General features: G+C 44.9%; 2 protein-coding genes across 2 annotated transcripts in view; one reads left to right on the top strand and one right to left on the bottom strand.

The window, feature by feature from the left end:
- Positions 1-25,710, top strand: part of FBXL8 (F-box and leucine rich repeat protein 8) — a 45,409-nt gene that overhangs the window by 4,028 nt on the left and 15,671 nt on the right. The window lies entirely within an intron of this gene.
- Positions 575-24,164, bottom strand: TRADD (TNFRSF1A associated via death domain). The gene is made up of 5 exons (XM_054048641.1): positions 24,022-24,164; positions 18,501-18,651; positions 14,008-14,285; positions 10,772-10,964; positions 575-7,099 (listed from the first exon to the last, which is right to left on the bottom strand). The coding sequence occupies exons 2-5, from the start codon at positions 18,640-18,642 to the stop codon at positions 6,789-6,791; spliced, it is 924 nt and encodes a 307-aa protein (XP_053904616.1). The 5' UTR covers positions 18,643-18,651; positions 24,022-24,164; the 3' UTR covers positions 575-6,788.

Raw genomic sequence — 25,710 nt, 5'->3', positions numbered from 1 at the left:
CATCATGGCACTGAAACTAAGGGAACTTTGCCTGTCTTCAAGTTTTGTAACAAACCTCAACTTCTGGTCATATTTGCTGACAGGCCCATCAGTGTTATAGGTGGAACCTCTATGGAACTTGGTGGTGAAGCTTGGTTGTGATGTGAAACCAGAGCATTTAACTGGGGTGCGGGAGAAGCAACCTGCAAACCAAAAATCATTGATGTCTGCACAGCTGTCACCAGAACCCAAACCACATGGGCTTTGCACGTCCCTGTTTCTGGACAGCAGGATTCTCATTATTATTATTATTTGTATCACCACAGTGCCTCGGAGCCCTAGTCACGGACCAGGACCCCATTGTACTAGGTGCGGTGCTAACCTAGAACAAAAAGTTCCTGTCCCAAAGAGCTGACAATCTAAGTATCTCCAGGATCTTTCAGGTGGATAAGTTGTCAGAGCTGGTGAAGGCAGTTATTCGCTCAGAGCTTCCCATGGTGCCCTCATTCCTTTTTACTGTTGCAACCTCCCATACTTGATTATATTCCTCTTTTTAATAGGTTTTATTGAGTAAGAAATGAAAACAGAGGCAAAGAAAGCCAAACTAATTTACTACTTTTTCTAAAGACATTGTAAAAATAGTATCTGATATATGCAAACAATATTCACCAAAAATACATGTTTCTTTATAGAAGAAGTCAGAAAAAATAGAACAGAATACTTTCCGATATAAAAGACAAATACTATTGAGGTTAAAGGCTGTAAATTGGGTGCATATGCTGCAGCGCTGAAATCCCTCAGCACTGGAGCTGCAAACTGTTCATCTCGATCTGGAGCTGGTTCCGCGGAATCCAGAGCTTCAGTTTGAGATTTTCAAACCTGACGAGGGGATTGAGCCACACAGCTCTTACTCAATTGACTAAGTGTTGCGTGACTCATCCACTTGGTTGGCTTGGAAACTTCAACCATGGTTTAGCCCTTAGTAGAGACAGGGAAAACCGACAAAGCTTGGATCCAGACCTCAACTTGCCCAAAATGTGGGTCCATTTTTAAACAAAAGACACAGGTCCAGATCCTAAAGCAGTAGCTCCACTGAAGTCATAACCTCTGGGGGCCTGGCTCACGGTGAAGAAACCCTGTTCTTTCCCTCTCCAGTGTCTTTCTAATGTCTTAGTGGGTTGATGCACAAAACATTACAATCCTTTCAAAGACACATTTTTATAAGAGAGTTTCCAATCCAAGTAAACAAGCGGTTTGAGAGGATTCACATGCTTTTCATTGTCACGTTCATGGTATCTATTTTTTTCCTCAAATTTTAAGTGAAATGTGTGTGAGGGTGTTGATGGGGTGGGGATTGAGGTTCAAATATTCTGGGCTCCCCTTTGAAGCTGGAGAGAGACTAGTGCATCCTAGCAAGAAGGCCCATGGAATCTCAAGGTGACCCTTCCAATTTCTGTCACCTAAATGCTGAGGCAGGAGGCAGCTCTGAGGTGAGTGGCACAGGTAATGTCTAAGAGAGAATCCCTCACCTCTTTCTAACAGGGCCTCAGCTCTGGGTAGTTCAAAATCTGAGCATCCTGATTCTGATTGTTTGAATAAGCCCTCAACTGTAAACCTACCTCTCAGTAACAGTGCAAGATGTGTCTTGTTCTCAGCCATGTTTTCCTCTGACTTCTGTATTGTTTCTACATGGTTCTGTGACTCCCTGGCTATAAAACCCAGTGTTGCCAACTCTCTCAATTTTATCACAAGTCTCATATTTGGTGTTTTTCTTAAAGCCCCAGACCCAGAATCATGTGAGTATACCAGAATTTCAGCATACATTGGGGAGTGGGGGGGGGGGGGACACAACCTCCAAACCTTAAGTTTCTAGCCCTCATGACTGCAGAGATAAGGTTGAAAAATATAAAACCCTAAAAATGCACATACCCGATGTCAAATAAAAAGAACTCCAAATTTATTATTTTTAAAATCTCATGATTTCTGGGTCCTGACTCATGATTTCTGAATACTTGGGATTGGCAACACTGAAAACTTTTCATTATTCTTGGAATTGTTCGCAGCTCTTGGATTATAAATCGGTCCATCATGAGTACGTGGCATGGGCTCGGACTGAGGCCGGAATGGAGTATCTTTCTGTCATCTACCATGGTTTCTAAAGCACCCACCGTAGTGTCTGTTCTCCTTCAAGTGGAAGAATTAATCTTGGGTGTGATTTTTCAGCAGTGCTGAATGCCAAACTCTCACTGATTTCTGAAAATCACACCTCTGATGACCAATTTGATATTTGCAGTGGTGTTGTAGCTGTGTAGATCCCAGGATATTAGAGAGACAATCTTTTGAGCTTACATTAAGCTCTGATCCCTGTAAGCTTGAAAGCGTGTCTCTTTCACCAGCAGCAGGTCCAATAAAAGATATTTACCTCATCCACCTTGTCTCCCCAATTGATATTCTCTTTCATTACACCTTTAAACAAAGTTGGATTTACTTAAGTCATAAATCTAGTTAGACAAGGGGGTGAGGTAATATCAATAAAAGATATTACCTCACCCTCCTTGTCTGTCTAATATCATGGGACCCACACGGCTACAACTACACTGCATATAAAAGTTACGCTTTTATGCCAGAGTGGACATGGTGGCCATTTAAAACTTCATCCTCCTCTTTAACAGCCATGTAAACGCTTTAGCTCAGTTATGCCAAAACAAGTCATTTAAAGCCCCGTTTGGATCAATCTCGTCTTCCCTCTGCCAGACTGAAAAGAGCCTGTTTCAAATTTGAGACATTGCAAACACTACAAAAACAATCTGTATCACAAAAAAAGCCCTATTGGAGTTTTCCCTGGAAATTTATTTTGGCCTCATCTCTGTTGTTTGCTTAATATTTTGTCCATTTATTTTGTTTTTGTGTAGCTGATTAGTGCCTTTATTTGTGTTTAACATTCTGTGGCATTCAAAATAATAGCATGTTTTACCTTGAAGGAAATCACAGGTACATCTTCACAGATTCCCCTTTAACATATAGGACCAGTGTCAAGGTGCAGGGAAAAATTCAGTAGTGATGCCAACTATGGTGTAGTACATCGCACAAGTGGTCGTTAGATGACTGGTGTAAGTGGTAAAGAAGCATCCCACTTGTGCCTCCCACTTGTGCCTAATTGGTATTTAAGTGTGTGCAAAAAAAAATGTGTGTACCTAACACCCCAAAGGAGAAGAAGGAAGTTCACCAGGAAAAACATCTTGCAGGAAGATGTGTGTCTCATTAGCAATAAGGTGACATGGCAGACAGGCAGAGTTACAGGAAATAGAATTTTACTACCCTTGTTGACAGGCCAGCCTTGCATGTTGAGGATCTAGTGTGTGTGTGTGTGTGTGTGTGTAGTAGCAGCCTGGCCCCAGCTTATATTGCTGAGTCCCTGGAGCCTCACCAAACTAGGTCCCTCCTGAAACTGGACCCTCATTCTCCAGTTCCACTCATCATACTGTAGAATGAGGTAAAGCAGCCCCACTCTTGTATTCTACATATTTCTGTTAATTTCTTTTCCTTCCGCCGCCACTTCTTCTTCCCCTTCATTGTGTAAGTTGCACTCTTTTTGCACATCCCTGTAAATCAGGAGTAATTCCACAGACTTCAGTGAAGTCACACTGGTATAAAACAGAGGTGAGATCAGAACTGGACTGCTACTGAATGCCAAATTAATGCAGCTTACTCTGTACCATTACATCACATGCTGAATTTGTCCTAGAGACTTCCATGAGAGTTGCATCTGCTGACACTAGGTCTGAATTTGGCTCAAAGTGCCAGATGGTACTAAAAGTCATATAGTCAGAACAGCTGTGGGATAGGAGGTTAAGCAGGTGTTGGTTTGAGGCCAGAATTCACCAAGTCTAGGGCATGTCAGCTGATTCTAGAAGGAATGATTGATGAAAAGATGCTAGGACATACAGCCATTCCCAGGGATCCTAACCCACTGTGCATACTCCTGACAGCACCATTATGTCATGCCACTGGAAAACCCTCTTACTTCACCTCTCTGAAAGAGGACACCTGTGAATGCTATTAAAAATGATGTTATCCTACATGCGCTGCCAAGAATTCTAACACTAATGCACTTTTGAGAGGAAATCTGTGAGTAAGAGGGAACACACATGACTAGCACTGACAGAGGAATAAAAAGCACAGGGATGATAAATTAATGCATGCTCCATCCATGGATGTAAAATGGCAACAGCAATGAAAAAAATCAGACTTAAGGTGGACTCTGAGGAATAGAATGGTAGATTTTTTGACTGCAGAGTCTTGGCAAGGTTTTTCTCTCCAGAGGGGCTAGCGCTGATCTGAGTAGAAGACTGTGTATGCAGTTAAGTAAGACTACCGACTAATAGCTTAGGAATGTTAGATTAAAAAGTGACAGGACAGCATGTATATTGTCTTGTCTTCTAAGAACCATTAGTGTAAAATGCAATTGCAAAATAGATATAAAAAAAAATGATTTTCCAGTTTGTGCTCGTTAAAATGCCCTTCGTCAAATGGCTTGTTGTAACATCAGTTCTCCTGCCAGGGACCAGCAGGACTGCTGACTGGCTTAGTGGAGATGGGCCCACAATGAGGTTCCAGTCCTGCTCCCTTTGAAGCCAATCGCAAAAGAATGGGAGCAGCATCGTACCCTAAAATCCCATATCCAGATTTTATACTTCACATATCCTCTTGGGATTAGCAAACCCTGCGCGTGAACACTCATGACCTGGGGAATTTGGAATCGGATCCAAAGGCAAACTGTCTCAGGTTCCAATTGAGTGGTCAGGCTCAGCTTGTTCTAGGCCAGGGGTGGCCAACCTGTCTCTCCGGAGCCACATGCGGCTCTTCAGAAATTAATATACGGCTCCTTGTATAGGCACCGACTCCGGGGCTGGAGCTACAGGCGCCAACTTTCCAATGTGCCGGGGGAGGGGGGGCTCACTGCTCAATCCCTGGCTCTGCCCCAGGCCCTGCCCCCACTCCACCTCTTCCCGCCCCCTCCCCTGAGCCTGCCGTGCCCTCGCTCCTCCCCCCTGAGCCTCCTGCATGCCACGAAACAGCTGATGGGGAGATGCAGAGAGGGATGGGGAGGTGCTGATCGGTGGGGCTGCTGGTGGGTGGGAGGCGCTGGGAGTGGGGTGGGAGAGCTGATGGGGGGCTGCTGATATATTACTGGGGCTCTTTGGCAATGTACATTGGTAAATTCGGCTCCTGCTCAGGTTGGCCACCCCTGTTGTAGGCACTCGGATGCCACCGTGACAAACATAGTATCATTCTAGCAGGCGGGAGCGGTATTCCTGTGAACTCTACATCTGGATTTGAACCTACATCTGGATCCCAGGGCTGAGGCTTCCTGATCAGGGAATTTCTTTGTCTCAGCCAAAGGCTACAGAAGTGCTTTATAGGAATAGGATGAAACATGAAATGGTTTAAAAGGACGTCCGCTCTTGCCCGTTGGAGAAGCACTGCCCTTGAGAGGGAGAGCAAGTAACTTGACATGAGTACACGCACTGGCAGATCCACCCTCCCCGCAAAATCTGAAATGTCCCCCAAGGGACTGTCTGCTATTCCGGGACCATTTCCAGAGGGGGAAGGCTAGATGGAGTCAAGAAAAGGCCTACAGATAAGTGAAAACTGGCCAGGATGCCACAAGAAACCTGCCGCAGGAAAGCAAGCTGGATGATGATGTTTACATGATACGTGTCTACTTAGGCTCACTTATATGTGGCTGTGTATTTCCTTATAGGCTAAGGCACAAACTCGGCTCTTGTTACAGCCTGGGCACACCTACTGAAGCCAGTGAGGGTTGTCATGATCTAACTGAGAGCAGAAGTTGACCCTACTTCCTTTGTTGTACTTTCCCAAACTTTACACTTGAAATCCGGAGTATGTGAGGTGGGCACCACTGGTTCCTGGCTGTCTCAGAATCTCAGCATGCCCAAGAAAGATGCCGTGCAAATCCTTACTCTCCTGGTATATGATGTCCCAGAGTGCTGCATTCTGGGGCCTCTCTAGCCAAGCCAAGGCCAGTTTTTAAAGAGAGCCAGTGGTGTGATGAATGGACCTTGCAACCTGCTTAGCGGCATCACTCAGCACGTGGGTAGGGGCTTGAGTTGGTTTTGACGTTGCAGTACACCTTTAAGAAGAGTTCATCTGCTCTTCCTGCTCATTTACCACCTGCAGTTTGTTCCATTGCAGCTGTTTGCTGCATGGAGAATTGAAACTTTCTTCGAGTAACGAAGATGCCTTCAGGTGGGAAGAGAAAGGAAAGAGTAGACGAGCTTTTTAGCGGGGGAGTTACTGTTTTCATAAAATGTCCTTATTTGTGAAGAATAAAGGTGTGTGGGGGGAATACCCCTCCAAGTGTGTACTATATTCAATGAGCAGAATTATTTCTAAGCACCTGGAGAATGTTTCCCAAAGGACTTTCCTGAGACCGCAGTTGCTCTTTAACATTCCCCATGTTGACACAGTCCGTAGGCATGGGCTGTGGCATTGTTAGGTGCATTGCAACATGTTGCCCGAGGGGGTAGTGACTGGGAGCCAGTTGGAAGCTATTCTCCCCAGCCTGTAAACAGCACTGTCTCCTGGCAGTGAAGTGGGTCAGCGCTGTAGTAATTCAGTACCCAGGCTGGCTTTGTAAATGCACAGCGGCTTTTCCTTGGGCATTCTCCGCTAGTAGGATACCATAGTGGTTAACTGAGCTTGGCATTCCTGGGAGGCCGGCAAGAGTCTTGGAAACTGTCTGAAACAGGCAAGATCCAAGTTCCACTGGCATCTCCATCCCTGGTCTATGACGTGTCGTTTTCACTAGGGTGGAGGCCCAGGAGTTCCTCTGCTAAGGTTATGAGACTGTTTTCCTCCAGGGCTGCAATCAGCCTCTGTAATGTGGCTCTCTTGCCCTCCGACTGGATAAACTTGAGAAGGAGCTGGTACGCTTGCTCATACAATCCCTCTCGGTCATATTCGTGGGCCAAGTTGTCAATGACAGGATCCCGAAGGGCACGGCAATTCTTCTGCAAAGACCTACCCACCTGCTTCCATTTCTTCGACACGAGCTTGGCAAATTTTTGATGGTCATCTGGCGTGAGTGTTCTGTTGGCTTAAAGGGAACACGAAGTGCTTAACAAGTTGGGGTCCCAGTTCATCACTGCACTGGCACAACACAAGGCCATGTTAAAGTCTACGTAATATTTTGTGAAGCAGAGACCTCAGTATGGTGAATGCCCCCAAAGGACAAAACTTAGCATGGGTGTAATGTATTAAACTCTATCCTAGAGTTGTACCCACCCTTTGTTAGCTGGAGTTTTTATTAACTTGCTCCTGGGACAGCACTATAAATAAAATAGAATAAATAAATAGAGCTATCCTATCTCCTAGAACTGGAATGGACCTTGAAAGGTCATTGAGTCCAGCCCCCTGCCTTCACTAGCAGGACCAAGTACTGATTTTTGCCCCAGATCCCTAAGTGGCCCCCTCAAGGATTGAACTCACAGCCCTGGGTTTAGCAGGCCAATGCTCAAACCACTGAGCTATCCCTCCCCCTCGTACCACACCCTGACAGTGTTAAATTTAAAGGGGGAAATTCTGCATGAAGAGGGCGTTATGCACAGAGATCTGTGCTCACTGAAAATGCATCCAAATCAGCATCTATGGGGAAAGCGAAGCCATGACAGCTGAACTGATCTGCATTAATCAATCCACAATGCTGATACTGTGACCAACTTCCCCATACCCGCCAGGGTAAAAAGCCAGCTGATTCCAGTTATACATTTCAGATTTTGAAATCATTGCCATAGAAGTTTGTTCATAACAGATTCTTACATTAGTGCTAATCCACCATTCAGTATCTGTGATCATGGGGATCTCTATAAGCGCGGTGTATAATTTGCTCTTAGCATTTCTTAGCAGCCTTTCATTTGTCCCTTTGATTGTAATAGAAAATATAAAGGGATGCTGCTGTTTGTGGCATTATTAGCAGACCTGATATAATTTGTATATGTTTCTGATTCATCCTGAATGTTGATTTTAAATGAAGTATAAGTGTTTCACTATCAGCAGAGGAGTCATTACCGTTGAGAATCGCTTCTCCCCTCGCCCTGTCTGGGAATATCAGAGGTCATGTCCTAGGTAACTTAGATCTACAGGTAGTGACTATGTGAGGAGAGCAGGGTTCATGTTTTACAAAGACTGCTGAGCAGGGAAGGGTTTGAGTCCACAATTTATACTAATGAACATTCCGCATCCATTCATTCCAAAGGACAGTGCTATCTTCACTAAGTGGCAATTATTAATAATTATTTGTGACTGTTAAAATGTGCCATCTTCTGGTTTCGGGCATCTAGCACCCGCTATCAAGACTAGAGGATAGTGACCTATGTACGGGAGGGAGTTTGTACTTGATAAAGACCTTTCCAGCTTGATGTCCAAGGCAGCCATGTGTTTAGAGCGCCCCCGTGAGGCCAGTCCTGGCTACACATATTGTTAAGCTGTCTCCCACTGGAGCGGAACTATACGTTTGTTTGATGGGGTTTTCTTTTCTCTTAGATGTTCCCCTTTACCTTTTGCTCTCAGCCCTTGCCCTTTTAAAACCCTCAGGCTCTTATTTCTGATCTTTTTCTCTGTTCCTTTTCTAAACACTCTCAGCTTCCTTCTATAGCTGTTGACTCCTGAAATAGTGAATCAGGGAGGGCAGATCCCACCCTGCTTTTTACCTGTAAAATCCTTATATGGGGCTAAATCATACAATGAACAATGACCCAGGTGGGCTCTGCTGTGCACCCCACAAACCCATATTGCAGTTTGAGACCATTCAAAAATCTCTCTGCTCCGGAGAGGGCCTAGACTGGAACAGCTGTGCTGCAACAGTTGGGGTACAGTGGCAGAGCTGTGAGGGGAAACCTGGATGGTTATCTGCCCAATCAGTGCCATTAGTCCCTCATTTTCAGGGGCCCTAACTTCATGCATGGGTTTGTCTCTGAAAATGGAAGCATCTTCCTCTTACTTTGCCATTCAGGGCACGGCTACACTAGAGCGTTTACAGCTGCGCCCCTATAAGCTCTCGAATGTAGCTGCTCTAAGGCGATGGGAGAGAGCTTCTCCATTGGCTAACCTACTCCAGCCCATGCGAGGGGAGAAGCTGTCCACACTGGCGCTTATGTCAGGGTAATTTATGTCGCTCACGGGGGTGATTTATTCCTATTCCCAGAGCTAAAATAGGCCCCTGACTGACCTCACTTGCGTGTTGCAGAGGAAAACCCAGTCTGTTTTTCGTTCAGTCTTTTTCTGCTGCTGCAAGTGTGACCCGGAGTTACAGCAGTGAGGAGTTTAAAGCACCCAAGAGTCTGGGTGGGCTATAAACCCTCCTGCTTCAGGGCATAAGCATCAGGGAAGGCCATGGCTGGAGATGGGACACTGGCTGGCACGGGCCAGGGCTCCAAGGTGGCACAAGCATTCTCTCTCTCTCACTCTGTCTCTTAGGTGCTTGGCTGCCTGATTCCTGTGCATTTGCTCAGGGTCCAGCTGATCACTATCTGGGAGACTGGGAAGGAATTTTCCCCCAACTCAGATGGACAGTGACTGGTGGATTTTCACCTTCCTCTGCAGTGTGGATGTGTAGGTCATTTGCCGGGATTATCTGGGTACCTCTCACTGAATCATTTCCCTCCTATTGTGGGGGCCTTGGGCACTGTTCTCTGCCTGTAGCACGGAATAGTCTGGTCTCCTGTGGGCTGTGATACTTTGGTCTCATTGCAGTTATTGGATTTAGTGTGCGGCTGCTGACATGTGGTACACAGGCAGGGGCAGCTCCAGACACCAGTGCACCAAGCGTGTGCCTGGGGCGGCAAGCCGCGGGGAGTGGCCTGCCAGTCACCATGAGGGCGGCAGTCAGGCTGCCTTCGGCGGCATGCCTGCGGGAGGTCCGCCGGTCCCACGGGTTTGGCGGCAATTTGGTCCGCCTGACTGCCGTGCTTGGGGTGGCAAAATACATAGAGCCACCCCTGTACAGGTCAGGTTAGATGACCTAGTGGTCTCTTCTGGCCTTTAACTCTATGACTATAAACCAGCCTCTCATTAATGGGGTTGGGAAGAACCTTTCCCTCAGGGTAAATTATATCCCACAACTGCCTACTGTGGGGTTTCTTGTGCCTTCCTCTGAGGGTATGTCTAGGCAGCAGTCAGGAGCTGTGATTGCAGCATGAGTTAGCTGAAATAACAAGAGCAGTGTAGATGCGATGGCACAAGCTAGCTGCCCAATATGTCCTGGGTTGGACTGTCCTCGAGTGGCCGGCCCATGCTGCTGTTTTTAACAAGCTAGCTCCATCAAAGCTAGCCAGGTATGGCTACAATCATACCTCCTGACTACAATGTAGACATACCCTGCAGCGCCTGGTCTGGCCGCATACAGAAACTGGGGACTGCCTGGGTCTGACCCAGTATGGCAACTCCTACATTCCTATGATCATAATCTGGGCAATTCTATTCTTGACTCATCCGGGACCCGGCCTTGGTTCTCTAAGCTTTCTCCTTTCTGGGGTTTGAAGAGCGAAAGACCCACGGCTTTAAGTTTCTGACAGCTTGGTTCGAACCACTCATAGAATCATAGAATATCAGGGTTGGAAGGGACCTCAGGAGGTCATCTAGTCCAACCCCCTGCTCAAAGCAGGACCAATTCCCAACTAAATCATCCCAGACAGGGCTTTGTCAAGCCGGGCCTTAAAAACCTCCAAGGAAGGAGATTCCACCACCTCCCTAGGTAACGCATTCCACTCACCAAATTGTTGTTCCTGAAAGATGAAGGTGGCTCCTGAGGGCAGAGAGCTCCCCCCTGAACAATAAGGCAGAGATGAGGAGTTCAAAGAGGTGCAGTTGTTTGAAGGGGCCGTGTTGTTGCTCTCCTGTCGACAAGTCAGGCTCCTGAAAGATTCCTCCAGCTCGGCAATTTCCTCGTCCCTCAGGCGGTCGGGCTGTAAGGCAAACACTGCCAGTCATTGGTGGTGCAGTCTCCTTCTCATGAAGTTGTCAGATCAACACCGGATGCCTTTCTGAAAGACATGCTTTGCCTAACACAAGTTACTGGGCTCAATACAGTTGTAACTGGATGAAATCTATGGCCTGATATACTGGAGGACAGACTAGATGATCTAATAGTCCCTTATGGGTTTACAGTCTATGAATTTGCACTAAATAATCTTCATTTTTAAAAGGCTCTTTTCTCCCCAAACTTTCCCCTATCCTATTTTTCCACCCACACAGGTTCAATAAATAAATCATAAAGTGGAGGGAAGCTATTCTAGGAGCACCAGAACTCCAGTCTCCACTGAAAGTCTACGTTGACTTGCAATAGTTGAGGATCTGGCTCAAAGAATAAGTGGCAGACCTGGGAAAACAGGCCAGGAATAGAGCGGGCTGCATCTCAGAATTTGTTTCATGGGTAATGTCGACACTTCAAAATTTATTTTTTGTTCTGAACCGGAACGAAAACAAACATTTTTTGAAATTTCTCGTGAAACAGAATTTCCAAATAATTGTGATTGAGGCAAACTTTTGTTTCAAAATGGCAAAATTTCATTTCCAAATTTATTTTAATTTACTTTTTCATTTGTATATTATTTTTTGTTAATTTTCCATTATTTCATACCGTGTCAGAAATCACTACTACTACTGACATGTCATGATACGTTGTTCGCAGTGTGATAGTAGCCATGTTGGTCCCAGGATATGAGACAGACGAGGAAGGTGAGGGAATATCTTTTATTGGACCAACTTCTGTTGGTGGGAGAAACAAGCTTTTGTACTCTGCAGAACTGTTCTTCAGTTCTCTTTCATTTTCTTCAGGACCTCAACCACCTATTGTCATAATAGGACATAATATAATAGCTGAAATATTCTATTTTATTTTAAAAATCATTAAGGGCAGCAGCTACTTATTACTGACTGAATCATATTGTCTGGTCTAGCCCAAAGTGCTTCCTGTATGTATTATAATGAAACAGTAAAAAGAAGAACAGGAGTACTTGTGGCACCTTAGAGACTAACAAATTTATTAGAGCATAAGCTTTCGTGGACTACAGCCCACTTCTTCGGATGCATATAGAATGGAACATATAATGAGGAGATATATATACACACATACAGAGAGCATAAACAGGTGGGAGTTGTCTTACCAACTCTGAGAGGCCAATTAATTAAAAAAAAAAAAAAAAAAAAAAAACTTTTGAAGTGATAATCAAGCTAGCCGAGTACAGACAGTGTGATAAGAAGTGTGAGAGTACTTACAAGGGGAGATAGTCAACGTTTGTAATGGCTCAGCCATTCCCAGTCCTTATTCAAACCGGAGTTGATTGTGTCTAGTTTGCTGTTACTCTGAAACTTGTCAATGAAACAGTGTGGCACTCTGGCAAAAAAACCAGAGTTAACCAGGAGTTCGGACTCCCAGTGCCCTACTTCAACCACTAGGCTACACATTAGAGTGAAGATTAGTCACTACACGAGTCTTTCCTTTTAGCTAATGGTCCGTTGTACCATGTAGGTACAAACACACAGGTGAGCGCATGCTCTGCTGCTGGGTTTTTCAGATTTACACCAATTGAGTCAGTTCGAGTCAGGTTTGCGAGCAGAGAATGAGTCCATCTTTTCTTGGCTTGTCTGCGAATTCAGCAAAAAGACCAGGAAAGGAGCAGCAGGCAAAAACTGACAAGATGCATAATATAGCCTCTTGTTATCTCCCATAATGACATGTTTGCCTTTCATTTCCTTGCAAAAAAGCAATCCAGAGATGTATCCCACGCGCCTCCTCCCCCACCCCCCATAGGTACAATAGGTATCTGGTTTTTGGGATAGTGAAAATGTTTAGTAGCTACCATTTTGAGCTAGTCCAAATTAAATTCCAGGTGAAACAAGCATCTAAAGGAAGCACAGAGGCAAGGAATAGGAGACTGAATACAATTATTTAATCTATTTCAAAGGCTCTATACTCTAGTGAGCTAAGAAGATCCCAAGACAGCAGCCTCTATTATCATTAGCAAGGTTTGGAAACTATTCAGGAAGGCTGAGCAATAATTTGCCAGACCATTAAAGCCAGTTGCTGGTATGACGCATGTAAAACTTGCATCTCTCTCAACTGGATGGGGTCCACATCAAGGATAGCAGCCTACTACTGTTACCAGCTCAGGTTTTAGAGGTCTGGGTCCTGGTGCTGAAGGTCCCAGTTCAAACCATGCTGACAACCTGTGATTTATAGTGGTTGTGCTTGCCCCAGTTTTTAGGAGTTGCTCCAAACGCTACTTTCAAAAGAGATGTAGGGGAGGCAAAAGCAACATCGGGAAAGATGGTCTCACGAGTGTAACACGGCACTGCTGGGCTTTCTTACTGATTCACTTATGTGACAATTCAGCCTTGTTTGTGCCTCAGTTTACCCTCCATACACAGGGTATACTAGAATTTCCTGCCTTACAGCAGTGCTGAGCTTTAATAGATGCTTGTTCAGCACTTTGAGACCCTGGGATCTAGAGAAGTGCCAAGTATTCCATGCAAAATATTTAATATTCTGCCTGTCATTTATTTATCTTCAGTACTTACCTGGCCCTCATTGCCATAAAGTCTGAGCTCCTCACAGCCTTTCCTGTATTTACCTCATGGCACCCTTGTGTGGTTGGGCAGTGCTATTATCCCCATTGTCCAGATGGGAAACTGAGGCACAAGAGAGGCTAACAGCTAGATTTTTAAAGGTATTTAAGTGCCTTGTGGCATTTTCAAAAGCACCTAACTTTTGAAAAATGTCACTAAACTCCCACTGATTTCAATGGGAGTTAGGCACTTAGGCACTGCTGAAAATCCCACTAGGCACCTACCTGCATCTTTAGGTCCTAAGAATCTTTATATATTTGGCCTTAAGTGACTTGCCCGGGATCACACAGGAAATAAATGGCAAAACAGGGACTTGAAGCCAGGTCTTCTGTGTCCCAGCCTAGGGCCCTAACCACCGGACCATCCTTCCTTCTAATGTACCTTTTCTTTGTAGATACAGTCCAAACAGCGCTCCTCCTCGTTCAGCATGTGGTCCAGCTGCTCGCTGCCAGCCTTCAGCTCCACTTGAACAGGTACGGCTGTCATTGACAGAGTGACTTGGAGGTGCTTCTGGAGAGACTCCCGGAACAGCCCGGCCCGGTAGCTCTGAAGGAATTTGCGGCAGTTCTCTCGTACGCAGAATTTAAGCTGGATAATCAGATGCGGCTCACTGCAGTGCACTTTGAGCATGTCGACGCCATGCAGACTGCCTGTGGAATCTGGCACAGAATGGCAGGCAGTGTCAGTTTCTTGCCATGAAACAGATTGTCAACATGAACTCTGCCTGGGTGGGGACTCACTGTATGTCTCCTCGAACTTTTGGTGACAGACCTGTGCCTCGACGGCCTTTCTCTGTGTTTTTGTTTGACTGTATTATTAATTATTCTGGGTTGGGGAGCTTGTATTTGAAAGTGGGAGGAAAGAGGTAAGCTTTAACTGACCATGTACTATGCATGCAACCCATGTGAACTGAAGTATTCAGTCCAAATTATCCCACAGCTGAATCTGTTAGCGATCCATTAATATTGCAGTTCACAGACAGGGGAGTTATTTGACTCCCTGCAACAGGAAAAGACCATTCATTATATCTAATGTAGAATGCAGGGTGCCCTCTGGTGCTTTGTCTCCACCAGCACAATTACCCAGTCCTAACAGCAGGGGTCAGCAGTGGGAGAAATAAAATTGCTGAAAACAGAGGCGCTGCAATCAGCCAGGAAATCAAGTGTAACAATGCTATGTGCTCAGTTTGTCCTATTTGCAGTTAAACCATCCATAGACAGCTGCACTGGGTGTCAGCAACAGGTAATTCTGCTGGTGTCACAAGCCCAACGGGAGAAACTAACTATGCTAAACTGATGAATTAACTTTAAGCTCTAACTACGGGGCAGGTAGACTTGACCTCAGAGGAGCTTAAAGAGGGAGTGTTCCTCTCTCATATGGCCAGACTGCTGTGGAGATAAAGGTATAGGTGAGATCCCACAGACCATTTTACCTGTCAGCTTCCTGCTTGCAACCCCAATCCTCCTTCAGCTTTGTCTACACTAGGAAGGGTTTGCCAGTATTGCTATTCGATATGACTGGCATCACCAGTCTAGTGTACACCAGTTCCCTGAACAAAATAAGCTATACCAGCAAAAAGACTTTGTCAGAATAACCATGTCCACTCTAGGGCTATTGCCAGTATAGAAATGTCATTAAAAATCACCCACCGAAGTGACACTGCTATATTGGCAAAAGTTTCTAGTGTAGACCAACCCTTACTAAGGTTTCAGTCGTGCACCTTCTGTGAAATTATCCTTTTATCCTCTTGTTCTCTCTCTTGTTTGTCTTCATACATAGTGGCTGAGATTTTGGAACTGTGTCCAGATCCCTGAGGCAGCTCTGAAGATAAACCCTATATCTAAACCCTATATCTAAAACCTCTCTGTCTGAGGCTTTGTCTTTACTGCAAACAGATGTGTCTGTTAACTCGATGTAAAATCCTAATGGAGACAAGGCAAGGATATTTTTTACCTCAATGTAGTTAGCCAAAGTCAACTCCCTCCCTCGCCCACCTCTCAATTGATTTCAATCAGCTATATCGAGATAACAAATATCTGTGCCGGGTCTCGGGTCAACAGCCTATGTCCTATGTCAAAGTGGATCTGTTTTTGCCTCATTAGTCCAGAGCACTCCAGTTCACCCCGGCACCTTTAGGATCTCTTTGTTTTATGTGTAGAACGAGGCTTTTGCCCTGCTGTGATCTACCATGGAGATCCTTTATGCATTTCAGGTTGCATCACAAGGCCAAGTTTGGAACAGATGTAAGACTGGGCATTTGGGGAGAGAGGCATTTGAATTTGCTGTTATTACTGATAAATAAATGCCCTTTGCCCCGTATCTCTGCCTTCTCATTCCATTTATCAAGAGTACAAAGAGGTTGATTCAACTGAAGTTTGCCCAAGAGTTTGATCTGGGTAAGCAGGTACTGTACAAACACGAGAGTCGTCATGAACTGCGTACAAGTTATCTTTATGGCGGTTGCGTAGGAGATGACTTTGTGCTTATCTGCTCTGAATACCCAGGTCTCATTGCCTCTTTAGGTCTGGCTGTGCAGTGCAGAATGTAGTGCGGTTAATACAGAAATGGGCAGAGCTCTTGTTCACATATATAGCCAGTACAATCTGGATGCTTTGCCCCGCCTTAGTTAAGCCACAAACCTGGCCTAACCAGGCAATCAAGCCAGGTTGTTTGCTGCTCTGTGTTGCTGGAGAAGCACAAAGCATTTGGAGCCCGCCAATGAATCTGGCCCGAGATTGTTAGATTGGTGAGAAAAGGCAGGTTGTAGTTATAGAAACCCAGTTAAAGGACACACTGGAGAGTTGGTTGTACAGTAAATGATTGACACTAAGATGTTCGTTCTGGGGAGAGAAAACAAATGTGACAGCTGGTTTAAATTGTTGTTACCCAGGGAGTCAAGAGGTTGCGAAGGATCACAGCTGAGATGCTTCTGCCGTTGGTAGCGCCAATCCTGTGTTGGGGTAAAAGGGCTCAACTCCACCGAAGCCAATGTAACTGTGCCTGTTTACACCAATAAGGGATTCGGCTCAATATGTTTGATAAGAGGAAGCCAATAGCAAATTATCGGTCATTTGCCCCAGGTGTTTTTTCACTGGTAATTTTTTCCCATATCCAGAATTTCCCACCCTTGACAAGTCTCGTTTTCTAATGCAGGGTAAGTGAGGTTTCATCACTGGGCTGCAATTGTGAACCCAGGAATAAAAAGTCGGGTCAGCGGTTGTAGCCAGCTGCTCTGGTCTACGGCAAGGAAAAGTTAGACTGGACCAAATTCCTCTCTGTTGAAACTCCCCTGACGTTGGACGGGGCTAAAATTGTCCTGTCTTGGTTTCAATGATTGTTCAAAAAAAAAAAAAAAATCTGGACTCTAAGCAATTTGCTAACTTTGTGATCCAAGTGTCAGAGATAATGATTTGGAACCTGAGAATAGTGGCGATCTCTTCCCTCTGGTATATCGACAGCTAAGATACTGGGAAGGGTGGTCATATGAGCGGAAGGATGGTTTTGTGGCTTAAGCACTGGATTGGAGCTGGGTTCCATTCCCCACTCAGCCACAACCCTTACGGCTCAATCCTGCAAGGTGCTCTGCTTTCTGATCCTGCTCCAGCAAAACACTTGTGAGCAGATGCTTAATTTTAAGCATGTGAGTAGCCCCATTGGAGTCCTAATCTCTCAGTGCACTAATTTCCCATCTGTGAAATGAGACGAATGCTTCCTTTCTCCCACCCGTTGTCTCTTGTCTATTAGATAGTCCCTTCCCTGAAGAGTTTCCAATTTCTTCCTATGTGTCTATACAAAACATAACGCAATGGCAACCAATCTCGTTTGGGCCCTCTGGGTGCTATTGTAGCACAAATAATTTATTAATAATCTATCCAGAGTGCACATGTCTATGCCTGGTGCTATCAGTGCAGAATTCTGATTTAACCAGTGTGACATCAGTTTTACCTAGTGCTGCAATGAAAAGGAGAGAGAAGGATTCACTTTACTATTAGACCAGGGCCGGTGCAAGGAAGTTTCACGCCCTAGGCGAAACTTCCACCTTGCGCCACCCCCGCCCCACTAACCCTGCCCCCTCGCGGCAGCTAACCACGCCCCCACCCCCCCACCAGAGGAGCCCCCCTCACAGCAGCTAACCCCGCCTGCCGTGGCAGCTAACCCAGCCCACCCACCTCTCACCCGGGGAACCCGCCGCCCCCCCTGCCCAGGGAACCCCCCCACCTCTGTGGCAGCTAACCCCACCCGGGGAACCCCCCCCCAGCTCACCTCCGCTCCGCTTCCTCCGTTGAGCACGCCGGTGCCGCTCTAATTCTCCTCCCCTCCCAGACTTGCGGCGCCGATTGGAGGAGAATTAGAGCGGGGGCTGTGTGCTCAGCAGAGGAGGGAGAGAGGAGGTGATCTGGGGCGGGGAGCAGTTCCCCTGTGCGTCCCCCCCCCCATTACTGCAGGCGGCCCTCCCCGCGCCCCAGCTCACCTCCACTCCACCTCCTCGCCTGAGCAGGCTTTTAGGCGCCCTCAACCACTAGGCGCTCTAGGCGGCCGCCTAGTTCGCCTAGTGGTTGCACCGGCCCTGTATTGGACAGTAAGTCATCCAGCGCGTACAAGGATTCTGATTGCCTCAGTGCTTGAATTCAAGCCTTGCAGGATCATGGCTTGAATTTCTCTGTAAAAGCCCTAAGAAGTCTACAGTTTTCAATGAAATTAATAGGAAAGGATGAGACATGACCCATGAAATTGCAGTTAGATTCCTAAAAAATTCCCTGTGTTGTGAATCTGTCACCTTTCCCCAAGCACCAAAGCCCTTAAAAATTAATGGAGCAAGTAAAGAAATAAGACATTGTGATGTTTCCATTTGTATTCACTGCAATGACACATACCTGCTAAAGCCAACTTGAGGGCCTTGAATACGCTAGATTTCTGGTGGGAGCTTCCATAAAGAGAGGGCAGGACAATCTTCTCAGATGTCGACTGGAGGAATAGATAAGCGCTGCCAATCCAGAGATCAGAACTGTCTGCCATCCTCAGCACCTAAAATGCCAGGTATGTGAGTACGGTCTGTTCTGGCAGTCATGACACACACAAAGCACAGCAAAGCTTGTAACAAGGATGTTAGTCATAGGTGGTTTTGCTATAAGAGAAAAAACACTAAGCAGGGCCAATCCCCAGACAGATTTTTACCCCAGTTCCCTAAATGGCCCCCTCAAGGATTGAACTCACAACCCTGAGTTTAGCAGGCCAATGCACAAACCACTGAGCTATTGAATATTGTGCACTAAAGAAAGAGTCATTCAATATCCTACACTGAAGATTTCTAGTTCAGAGACACCTTGAGTTCAAAGGTGAGAACCTGCTGAGAATTCACCCATCAGGCCTCTAATGATCAGGTCTAATGAGCATGAGAGGTGGTTGAACCCAGCTCCTTTCTTCTGCACAAAAAAATAAAAATCCAAATGTAAAATCCTGGCTCCATTGAAGGCACTGGGCAGGATGGTCATTGATTTCATTGGGAGCAGGATTTCACTTCAAGGCTTTAGATACTGCAAAGAGGAGGCTGGATTTGGTTCTTTGTACTCTCATCTCCACCATGAGAAACCTTCATCAGCATCATGCAGTGTCCTGAGCTCACACTGTTGGAGTCTGGCTCAGTGAATATAGCACTCTGCGTCCTGAAGGCAAACACTGCTAGGCTTGGCTAACCCACCAAGTCACCCAGTTTGGAGAGCCCGCGTCAACTTTGCCCAGGGGATGAAACTGAACTGAGTTCTCTTTCAGCATGGCTGAACTACTGGAATGGGAGGAGGATGGGAATTTACTACTTTCCAATCTCATTCCCTGCTCCTCTGTTGTGACATTCTTATATCTTAAATCATTTACCACCGAACAGTTTCAATTAGAGAAATGTCTGATAAAAGGTCATGCAAAACAATCCCCTTAAAATAGTCCTGAAATTCCCTGTGAGACTGGCACTAGGTTTGCATTTTGTAACTCTACATATGCTTCTTGCCACGGTCCTAGCTTTACAACGTGCCTTGCTGGGAAAGCCATTCAACGGCGGCAAGCTGTGGTGGGAGGCCCAAGAGTCAGTCAAGCTCTCAGAAGGTGGGCTTCTATGAAGGTGCTTCTTAAATATAAATACAAAGGACTCCTCTCCAAAGCAAAACCAATTTAAGCCATGAACAATTGCATGACCTGGAATAGGAACGAGTTGCAGACTGCATGGCTTAACTGCTGAAGAACAAACCACAACTATCAGCAATGTTTTTATAAACACCAAACAGATAATATCAACCCCATGCAGAGAGGAAATTTGATATCTCTCCATCATTGTCAGGCACGGTCTCCTAAGTGAACCTGTGTCAGTTAAAATGAAGAAAACTTGGCAGTCAGAAGAGTAGATAAAGTGGCCAATTCATAGCTTCATCACATCAGCCTCGTGACACCTGGCAGAATTGGATGTTCCAGGTATTGGCATGTTGAGTCCTGCTCCATCCCCAACTGAGGTCAGTGGAAATACTGCCTCCACATCAGCGGGGGTCTGGATCAATCCCGAATGACACAACAGGCTCCCTCCTTTTGCACAGACCCTTTTATAAATGGGTGTAATTGTAGTTTGGGATCCTGTCTCCACACTGGTGTGTTTTGATCAGCATCACCAGGATACTTAGAAACGTTCCTTTTGCATTATGTTCTATCAGTCTTCCCCAGAGATGGCTGGTAGGTCTCGTATATAGTCAAATGATAAGACGGTTTAGTCCCACACCTTATTCATATCACTACTATAGCTTGGTTGGCTAATTCTAACATTAATACCAAAGACAAAAACATGCACCAAAACTTCCAGGCAAAACAATCCCCAAATCATAGGTGCTAGGGATGGAAAATTCCTATCAGATCATCTAGTCCAGCCCCTGCCAATGCAGAAAGGAAACCTCAGCTACTGGAGAATGTGTATCTAATAATAACCTGATTGAGGCACACTGAACTTTTTTTTTTTTGTAGCTACTAGTTTAACTTTTTCTAACACACCAGGGATAGAACCTGGGACTCCAGAGCTGGGAGCATGAATATAGAGACGCTAAAGAGCCAGGTTTGCTAGCTGGGGGCTGTAAGAGCATCTTATCCTCTCTGGCTTGGGTGCATGGGGTGGGAGGGGAATGTACCACACACTAATCAGTAGGATACATACGCTCTCCAAGGCAAGGAGGGCAAGGACCATCTCTTAGCATGTGTTTGTACAAGGGTCCCCAACTGGGGCCTTCATACATTGCTGAAATATAAATAACAACCAGTCCTGAGCAGGGCCGGCGCAACCCATTAGGCGACCTAGGTGGTCGCCTAGGACACTACAATTTGGAGGGCGGCGACCGCGGCAGTATTTCAGTGGCGGGACCCTCCGCTGCCTCTGTGGGTGGTGACATTTCGGGGCGGGACCTTCCGCTGCCTAGGGCAGCAGAAAAGCTGGTGGCGTTCCTGGTCCTGAGATTTGTGCTGAAATATCTATTGATCTGTCTAGAGGTGCATATCTATGTGTATGTAGGATGGACATTTCAGAACTGCCAGAGTGATTTAGGAGTCTAAATCCCAAGGACTTGTGTTCCTAAGTCACTTAGGTGCTTTTGAAAATGTCACCCAAAGAGAGACAGTTTCTTAGGCAACTAGGTATATGGAAGGGGAGAGAAAAGAAGAGTGTGATTTAAAGTGCAGAGAAATAGGTCACCTTCCACATGAACAAAAAAAAACTAAAAAAAAAAACCCCAAACAAAAACAAGATGCCGAAGGGGTATGTGGTATCCTGACTAGAGTTGAACAAGCAATAGATTTTTTGGTTCGGGGCTGAACTGGCGGGGGGGGGGGGGGGAGAGAGTGAATGGTTCAATTTAAACTGAAACGGAAGTTGTTTGGGGTTCGTTTCCAAACTGAAAAAAAATTCATGCTGAGTCAACCGATTTAGTTCAACCCAAAAAAAAAATCAGTTTGGTGTTTTCTTCTGGGTGTTTTTTTACTTTTTGGTTTCACTTTTAAAAATGAAACACATTTTAATGAACCACTCTTTAAAAACAAAAAGTCAAAACATTTCATTTGAAATGGTTGAAACCAGATCTGTTGACCTTTTTTTTTAATCATATATTTTTTCCAGCCCAAGCTATCTGTGGAATTCAGCTGGAATTTGCAAGTTGTTTTGTGCCCTGAAAAATGCATTTTTCAGCAGTTTTACAGTTAATCAAAAATATTCTAATCTTGGCGCTTTCCGCTGTCATCGACAGAACACGTACCCAGTTTTCTTTATGTTGGCTCTCAGCACGTGTCAGCTGGTGGGATTTTTAAACTTTCTCTTAGGCTGAGTTCAACCTAGGAGAAAGTTTAAAAATCCCACCAGCTGACTTGTGCTGAGAGGCAACATAAAGAAAACTGGGTACTGGGAATTACACTGTACACGAGAAAAACAACTCTGAAGGTAAGCGGCACTTTGTCATCCCCTTGCATCTTTTTCACGGAACACACTTCCATGGCCAGAAAACTTATTAACAAGCATAGGTGGGTTTCTCAAAAGCGTTCCGTGTTGGCCCACCTGTGCTCTCAGTAATGTCATTTAGACTTCCGCCACTGAGCGCAAATAGAAGTCAAGCCAAAGCTGAGCGCTTTGAAAATCCCACCCGGTAGGTACACCTGTACAATATGTAATTCATCATCTTTCCTGCCTCATCTCTTACCTTTTGCATCTGTCACCTGTCAGTTCATACTTATGAAAAAAACGAACACCGGCTGTCATTTTTAGTTTAAATATCCAAGTTAGTTACCGAATTGAAATGATGCTAGCAGGGACTCAGTTCTCTGCTTTAGTCAGTTTCAATAGAGACCCATTCCAGTTATTATAACACATGATTTTTGACCTGAATTTTGTCACACTGTGTTTCAGGACAGTAAATTATGTATCAAACTAGCTTATTTGCCTTTACTATTGTTGTACTATTGTAGCATCTAGTCCTGGACCAGGACCCCATTGTGCTAGGTGCTGTACAAACAGAACAAAAAGATGGTCCCTGATTAAAATGCAAACAGAAACATCATAGTTCTCCCTTTGATCTGAGAGTGAAGTCATTCATTTGGGGTAGTATTCCTGCTATGCGGCAGAATATTCCCTGTAGCAGGATGCCCTGTTAATAGCTTTCGCACAATGTAATAATCCTAACTTTCCATAATCCCAGCAAATGGCATAGTACCCCAACAGCTGGTATGAACAGTGAGTGGCATTTCATTTTCTAGGAGCTCCGCCAATGAAAATATTTTTAATCCTGTCTTGTTAATACACAGATTCAGGAAGGGAAAGGTAGCCATAGTTACAGTTCCAGCAAACCTGTTAGGATCAGCAAAACAGTGCAGAATGGCTTATTAAAATCAGTGGGATTTGGCTTACTAATATGTGAAAAAATATAGTGTGGAAATAGGGTGGAGACTTCCTTCAGTAACACACATTGACTTTAAAAAATCTCTGTGAATTCAAGGGCCACCGTGAAATGAGTTTGGGGAGTCTCGGCTTAGTTCCTAGTAAACCAGTGCCTGTCTCAGAAAGCCACCCCGCAGCTAGCATTGCTGGCCTGCCAGGAGGAAGCAAAGAACTGATTCCTGGAGACTGAGCCCCACCTCTTGCTACAAACAGCTGGTGGACACACGTTAAACAGGTTCTGGGGCTGCTCCGAGACGTTTGCACTGGATTTGCTCATTCAATGCCAGTTCTGTAGAACGGACAAGATCCGGGGCTGTTAATTTGGCCCATTTTCACCAGCATTGATTTTCCTTGACTGAAAAGGTCAGTTGGTCAATATCACACCTGTGCAATACCTGCCTGTCACGCTTCATCTCTGGACCAAATTCCCTGCGGCTGTAAATGAGTGCCACTCAATTGACTTCCATAGCATTTCACCCACTTACACCAGCAGCTGATTTGGCCCTATATTTTATAGACAACAGAGACAGCACCAGAAAGATTCGAGTCCCCGTGTCAGACTGATAGATCACAAAATATTTGTTCCAAAAGATGAAACTCTCTTTTTTTCCCAAGGCCAGCAAGTTAGCCGACGGGCGGGAGACCCTGGAAAAGTACTTGTTTTGATTTGGTTTTGGTTTTATATTTTAATTTATGATTTCATAGGGGGAAAATTGAGCTAATTTTAAATTCAACACGTTTGTAAAAACAAATTCCCCATTTGGTTTGGGGTCTCGTGTGGCAAGTTTCACGTTGATGGAATTTGGGGGGCGAAAGGGAAAGCTCTCTGAAGCCAGAACTTTCTTGGCAGCAGATTTTTCTCTACAGCAAGCACAGCTGATTGATCAGAGCAAAACCACATTAAATGTCACGCCCACCAAAAAACCACCCTCCTAGAACTCATAGTAATTTACCTTGTCCAGACACCCCTTCTCACGCTTTCAGATGCCCTTCACTTCCGCCTCTGAGCACAGCAGCAGGGAAAGAGTCACTAAAAATTCCTCCTGGTCATGTGGCTTTACTGAGAGGCAGCTGAAGGCGAGAAACCAGCCCCCCAATTTAGCAGTGTTAAATTCCTTAAAGTCCTTGCTACTGGTATTAGGATTACAAGACAGAAAAGGGTAGATCTGGCATGATGGTAAGACTTTGAGGCTCAGATCAAACTCTGTATGTCTGAGAAAGTACATTTTCCTGTGTGCTGGGGTTGTACCTCCCCTTCAGATTTAGGAATCAATGTTATTGGCCAGAGCACTTGCCAGTCCTATGTGCCTGGGTTAGCAGTAGAAGGCTGTAACTGAGTGTGAAAGAAGGAATTGTCTGCTTTCATCAGATGACTCAGTGAACCAATCACGTGGGTTTAGGGTTGTCAGTTTAAGATCTCTTTGCTCTGATGTGAAATGGCTTTCCATGCCTCACAGTGAATGCAGAACTGTGTGCACCAACGTATAATCATTTATGTTCCTCATAAAAATATAACATACAAATCACACAAGGGAACTGTAGAAAAGGGCATCCGCTAGTCCTGCTCTAGGGCCCAATCATGCCCTCTTTGAAGAGCCACAAAAAATTACCAGGACTGTGAGAAATGCAAGTCCATTTTGGGGAAAGAAATTCCAGTTGTTGAAGTTGTTTTATTTTCAACAACTTTTTTGATGCTGACCCCTTATTTTTGTTTTAATTTTTCTTGAGTTTTTTTAAAATCCTCCTGCAATTTTTGTATTAAACTGGTTATTGATGTTTTGAGGAAAATATTGAAAAAGGTGCACACCTATTTTCAATGAAATTTTTCACTAAAAAGTGATTTGTCAACAAAATGTTAGCCATGTAAACAGACAGTTCCTGTCTGTCACTATATTCAGAAATCAAAAAGGAATATTAACATTTAGATGAATCTTGAGTGAAATAATGTCATTGTTTATATGTCTGTTTAAAGTTTGTGATAGACTGCCTAATGGCTACATTTCCATATGTTAATCTGTGCAGCTAATTACCGGTGATGCTTAGGAAACAGGTCTACTCCAAAGTTTCCAAAATTGCCTATTGTTCGCCTGAGGACTCCGAGCTGTCAAAGAAGACCTGAAACTGTATAAGAATGTCTAGGGTCCTGATCCTTTTTATCTCAGATGTGCTTGATGCTTCATGTAAGGGAATCTTAAACCCAAGATTGAGATCTCTAGTCCTAATCTGGAATCACCCTATGAACATTGAACTATAAGCTATGGACTATTTCTGAAATAACTCTTTGCAACTACAAAGCTCACCATCTTTACTATGAATCTAATCTCAAGAACTGTACTCATGTCTGTATGTATACGGATCTTTTAACCAATACACTCTCTCTTTTCTTTTTTAATAAATTTTAGTTTAGTTAATGAGAATTGGCTGTAAGCGTATATTTGGGTAAGATCTGGAGTATTCATTAACCTGGGAGGTAATGTGTCTGATCCTTTGGGATTGGTAGAACTTTCTTATATGATACATAAGATTTTCAGTAATCCTCATCATATTTGACTTTGGTGTTGGGGTGGAGGCCTAAGGCTGGGTTACTTTAAGACAACTGGGTTGTTGGCTTCTGGGTAACCAGTGAGGTATTATAGAAGCTG

Source organism: Malaclemys terrapin, chromosome 14, assembly GCF_027887155.1.
Source record: "Malaclemys terrapin pileata isolate rMalTer1 chromosome 14, rMalTer1.hap1, whole genome shotgun sequence".
NCBI classification, from domain to species: domain Eukaryota; kingdom Metazoa; phylum Chordata; order Testudines; family Emydidae; genus Malaclemys; species Malaclemys terrapin.
Note: the sequence above shows the minus strand (reverse complement) of the source record. Positions and strands in the feature narration are given on the sequence as shown.

Bases quoted from the DNA above. Each gene is read 5' to 3' on its own strand.
- TRADD (XM_054048641.1), bottom strand. From the start codon at position 18,642: ATGGCAGACAGTTCTGATCTCTGGATTGGCAGCGCTTATCTATTCCTC. The intron at 10,965-14,007 runs GTACATTAGAAG...TTTGCCTTACAG, and splicing joins ACTGTATCTACAAAGAAAAG to CCCGACCGCCTGAGGGACGA. The intron at 7,100-10,771 runs GTGAGTGGAATG...GTTCCCTTTAAG, and splicing joins CTTTCAGGAACAACAATTTG to CCAACAGAACACTCACGCCA.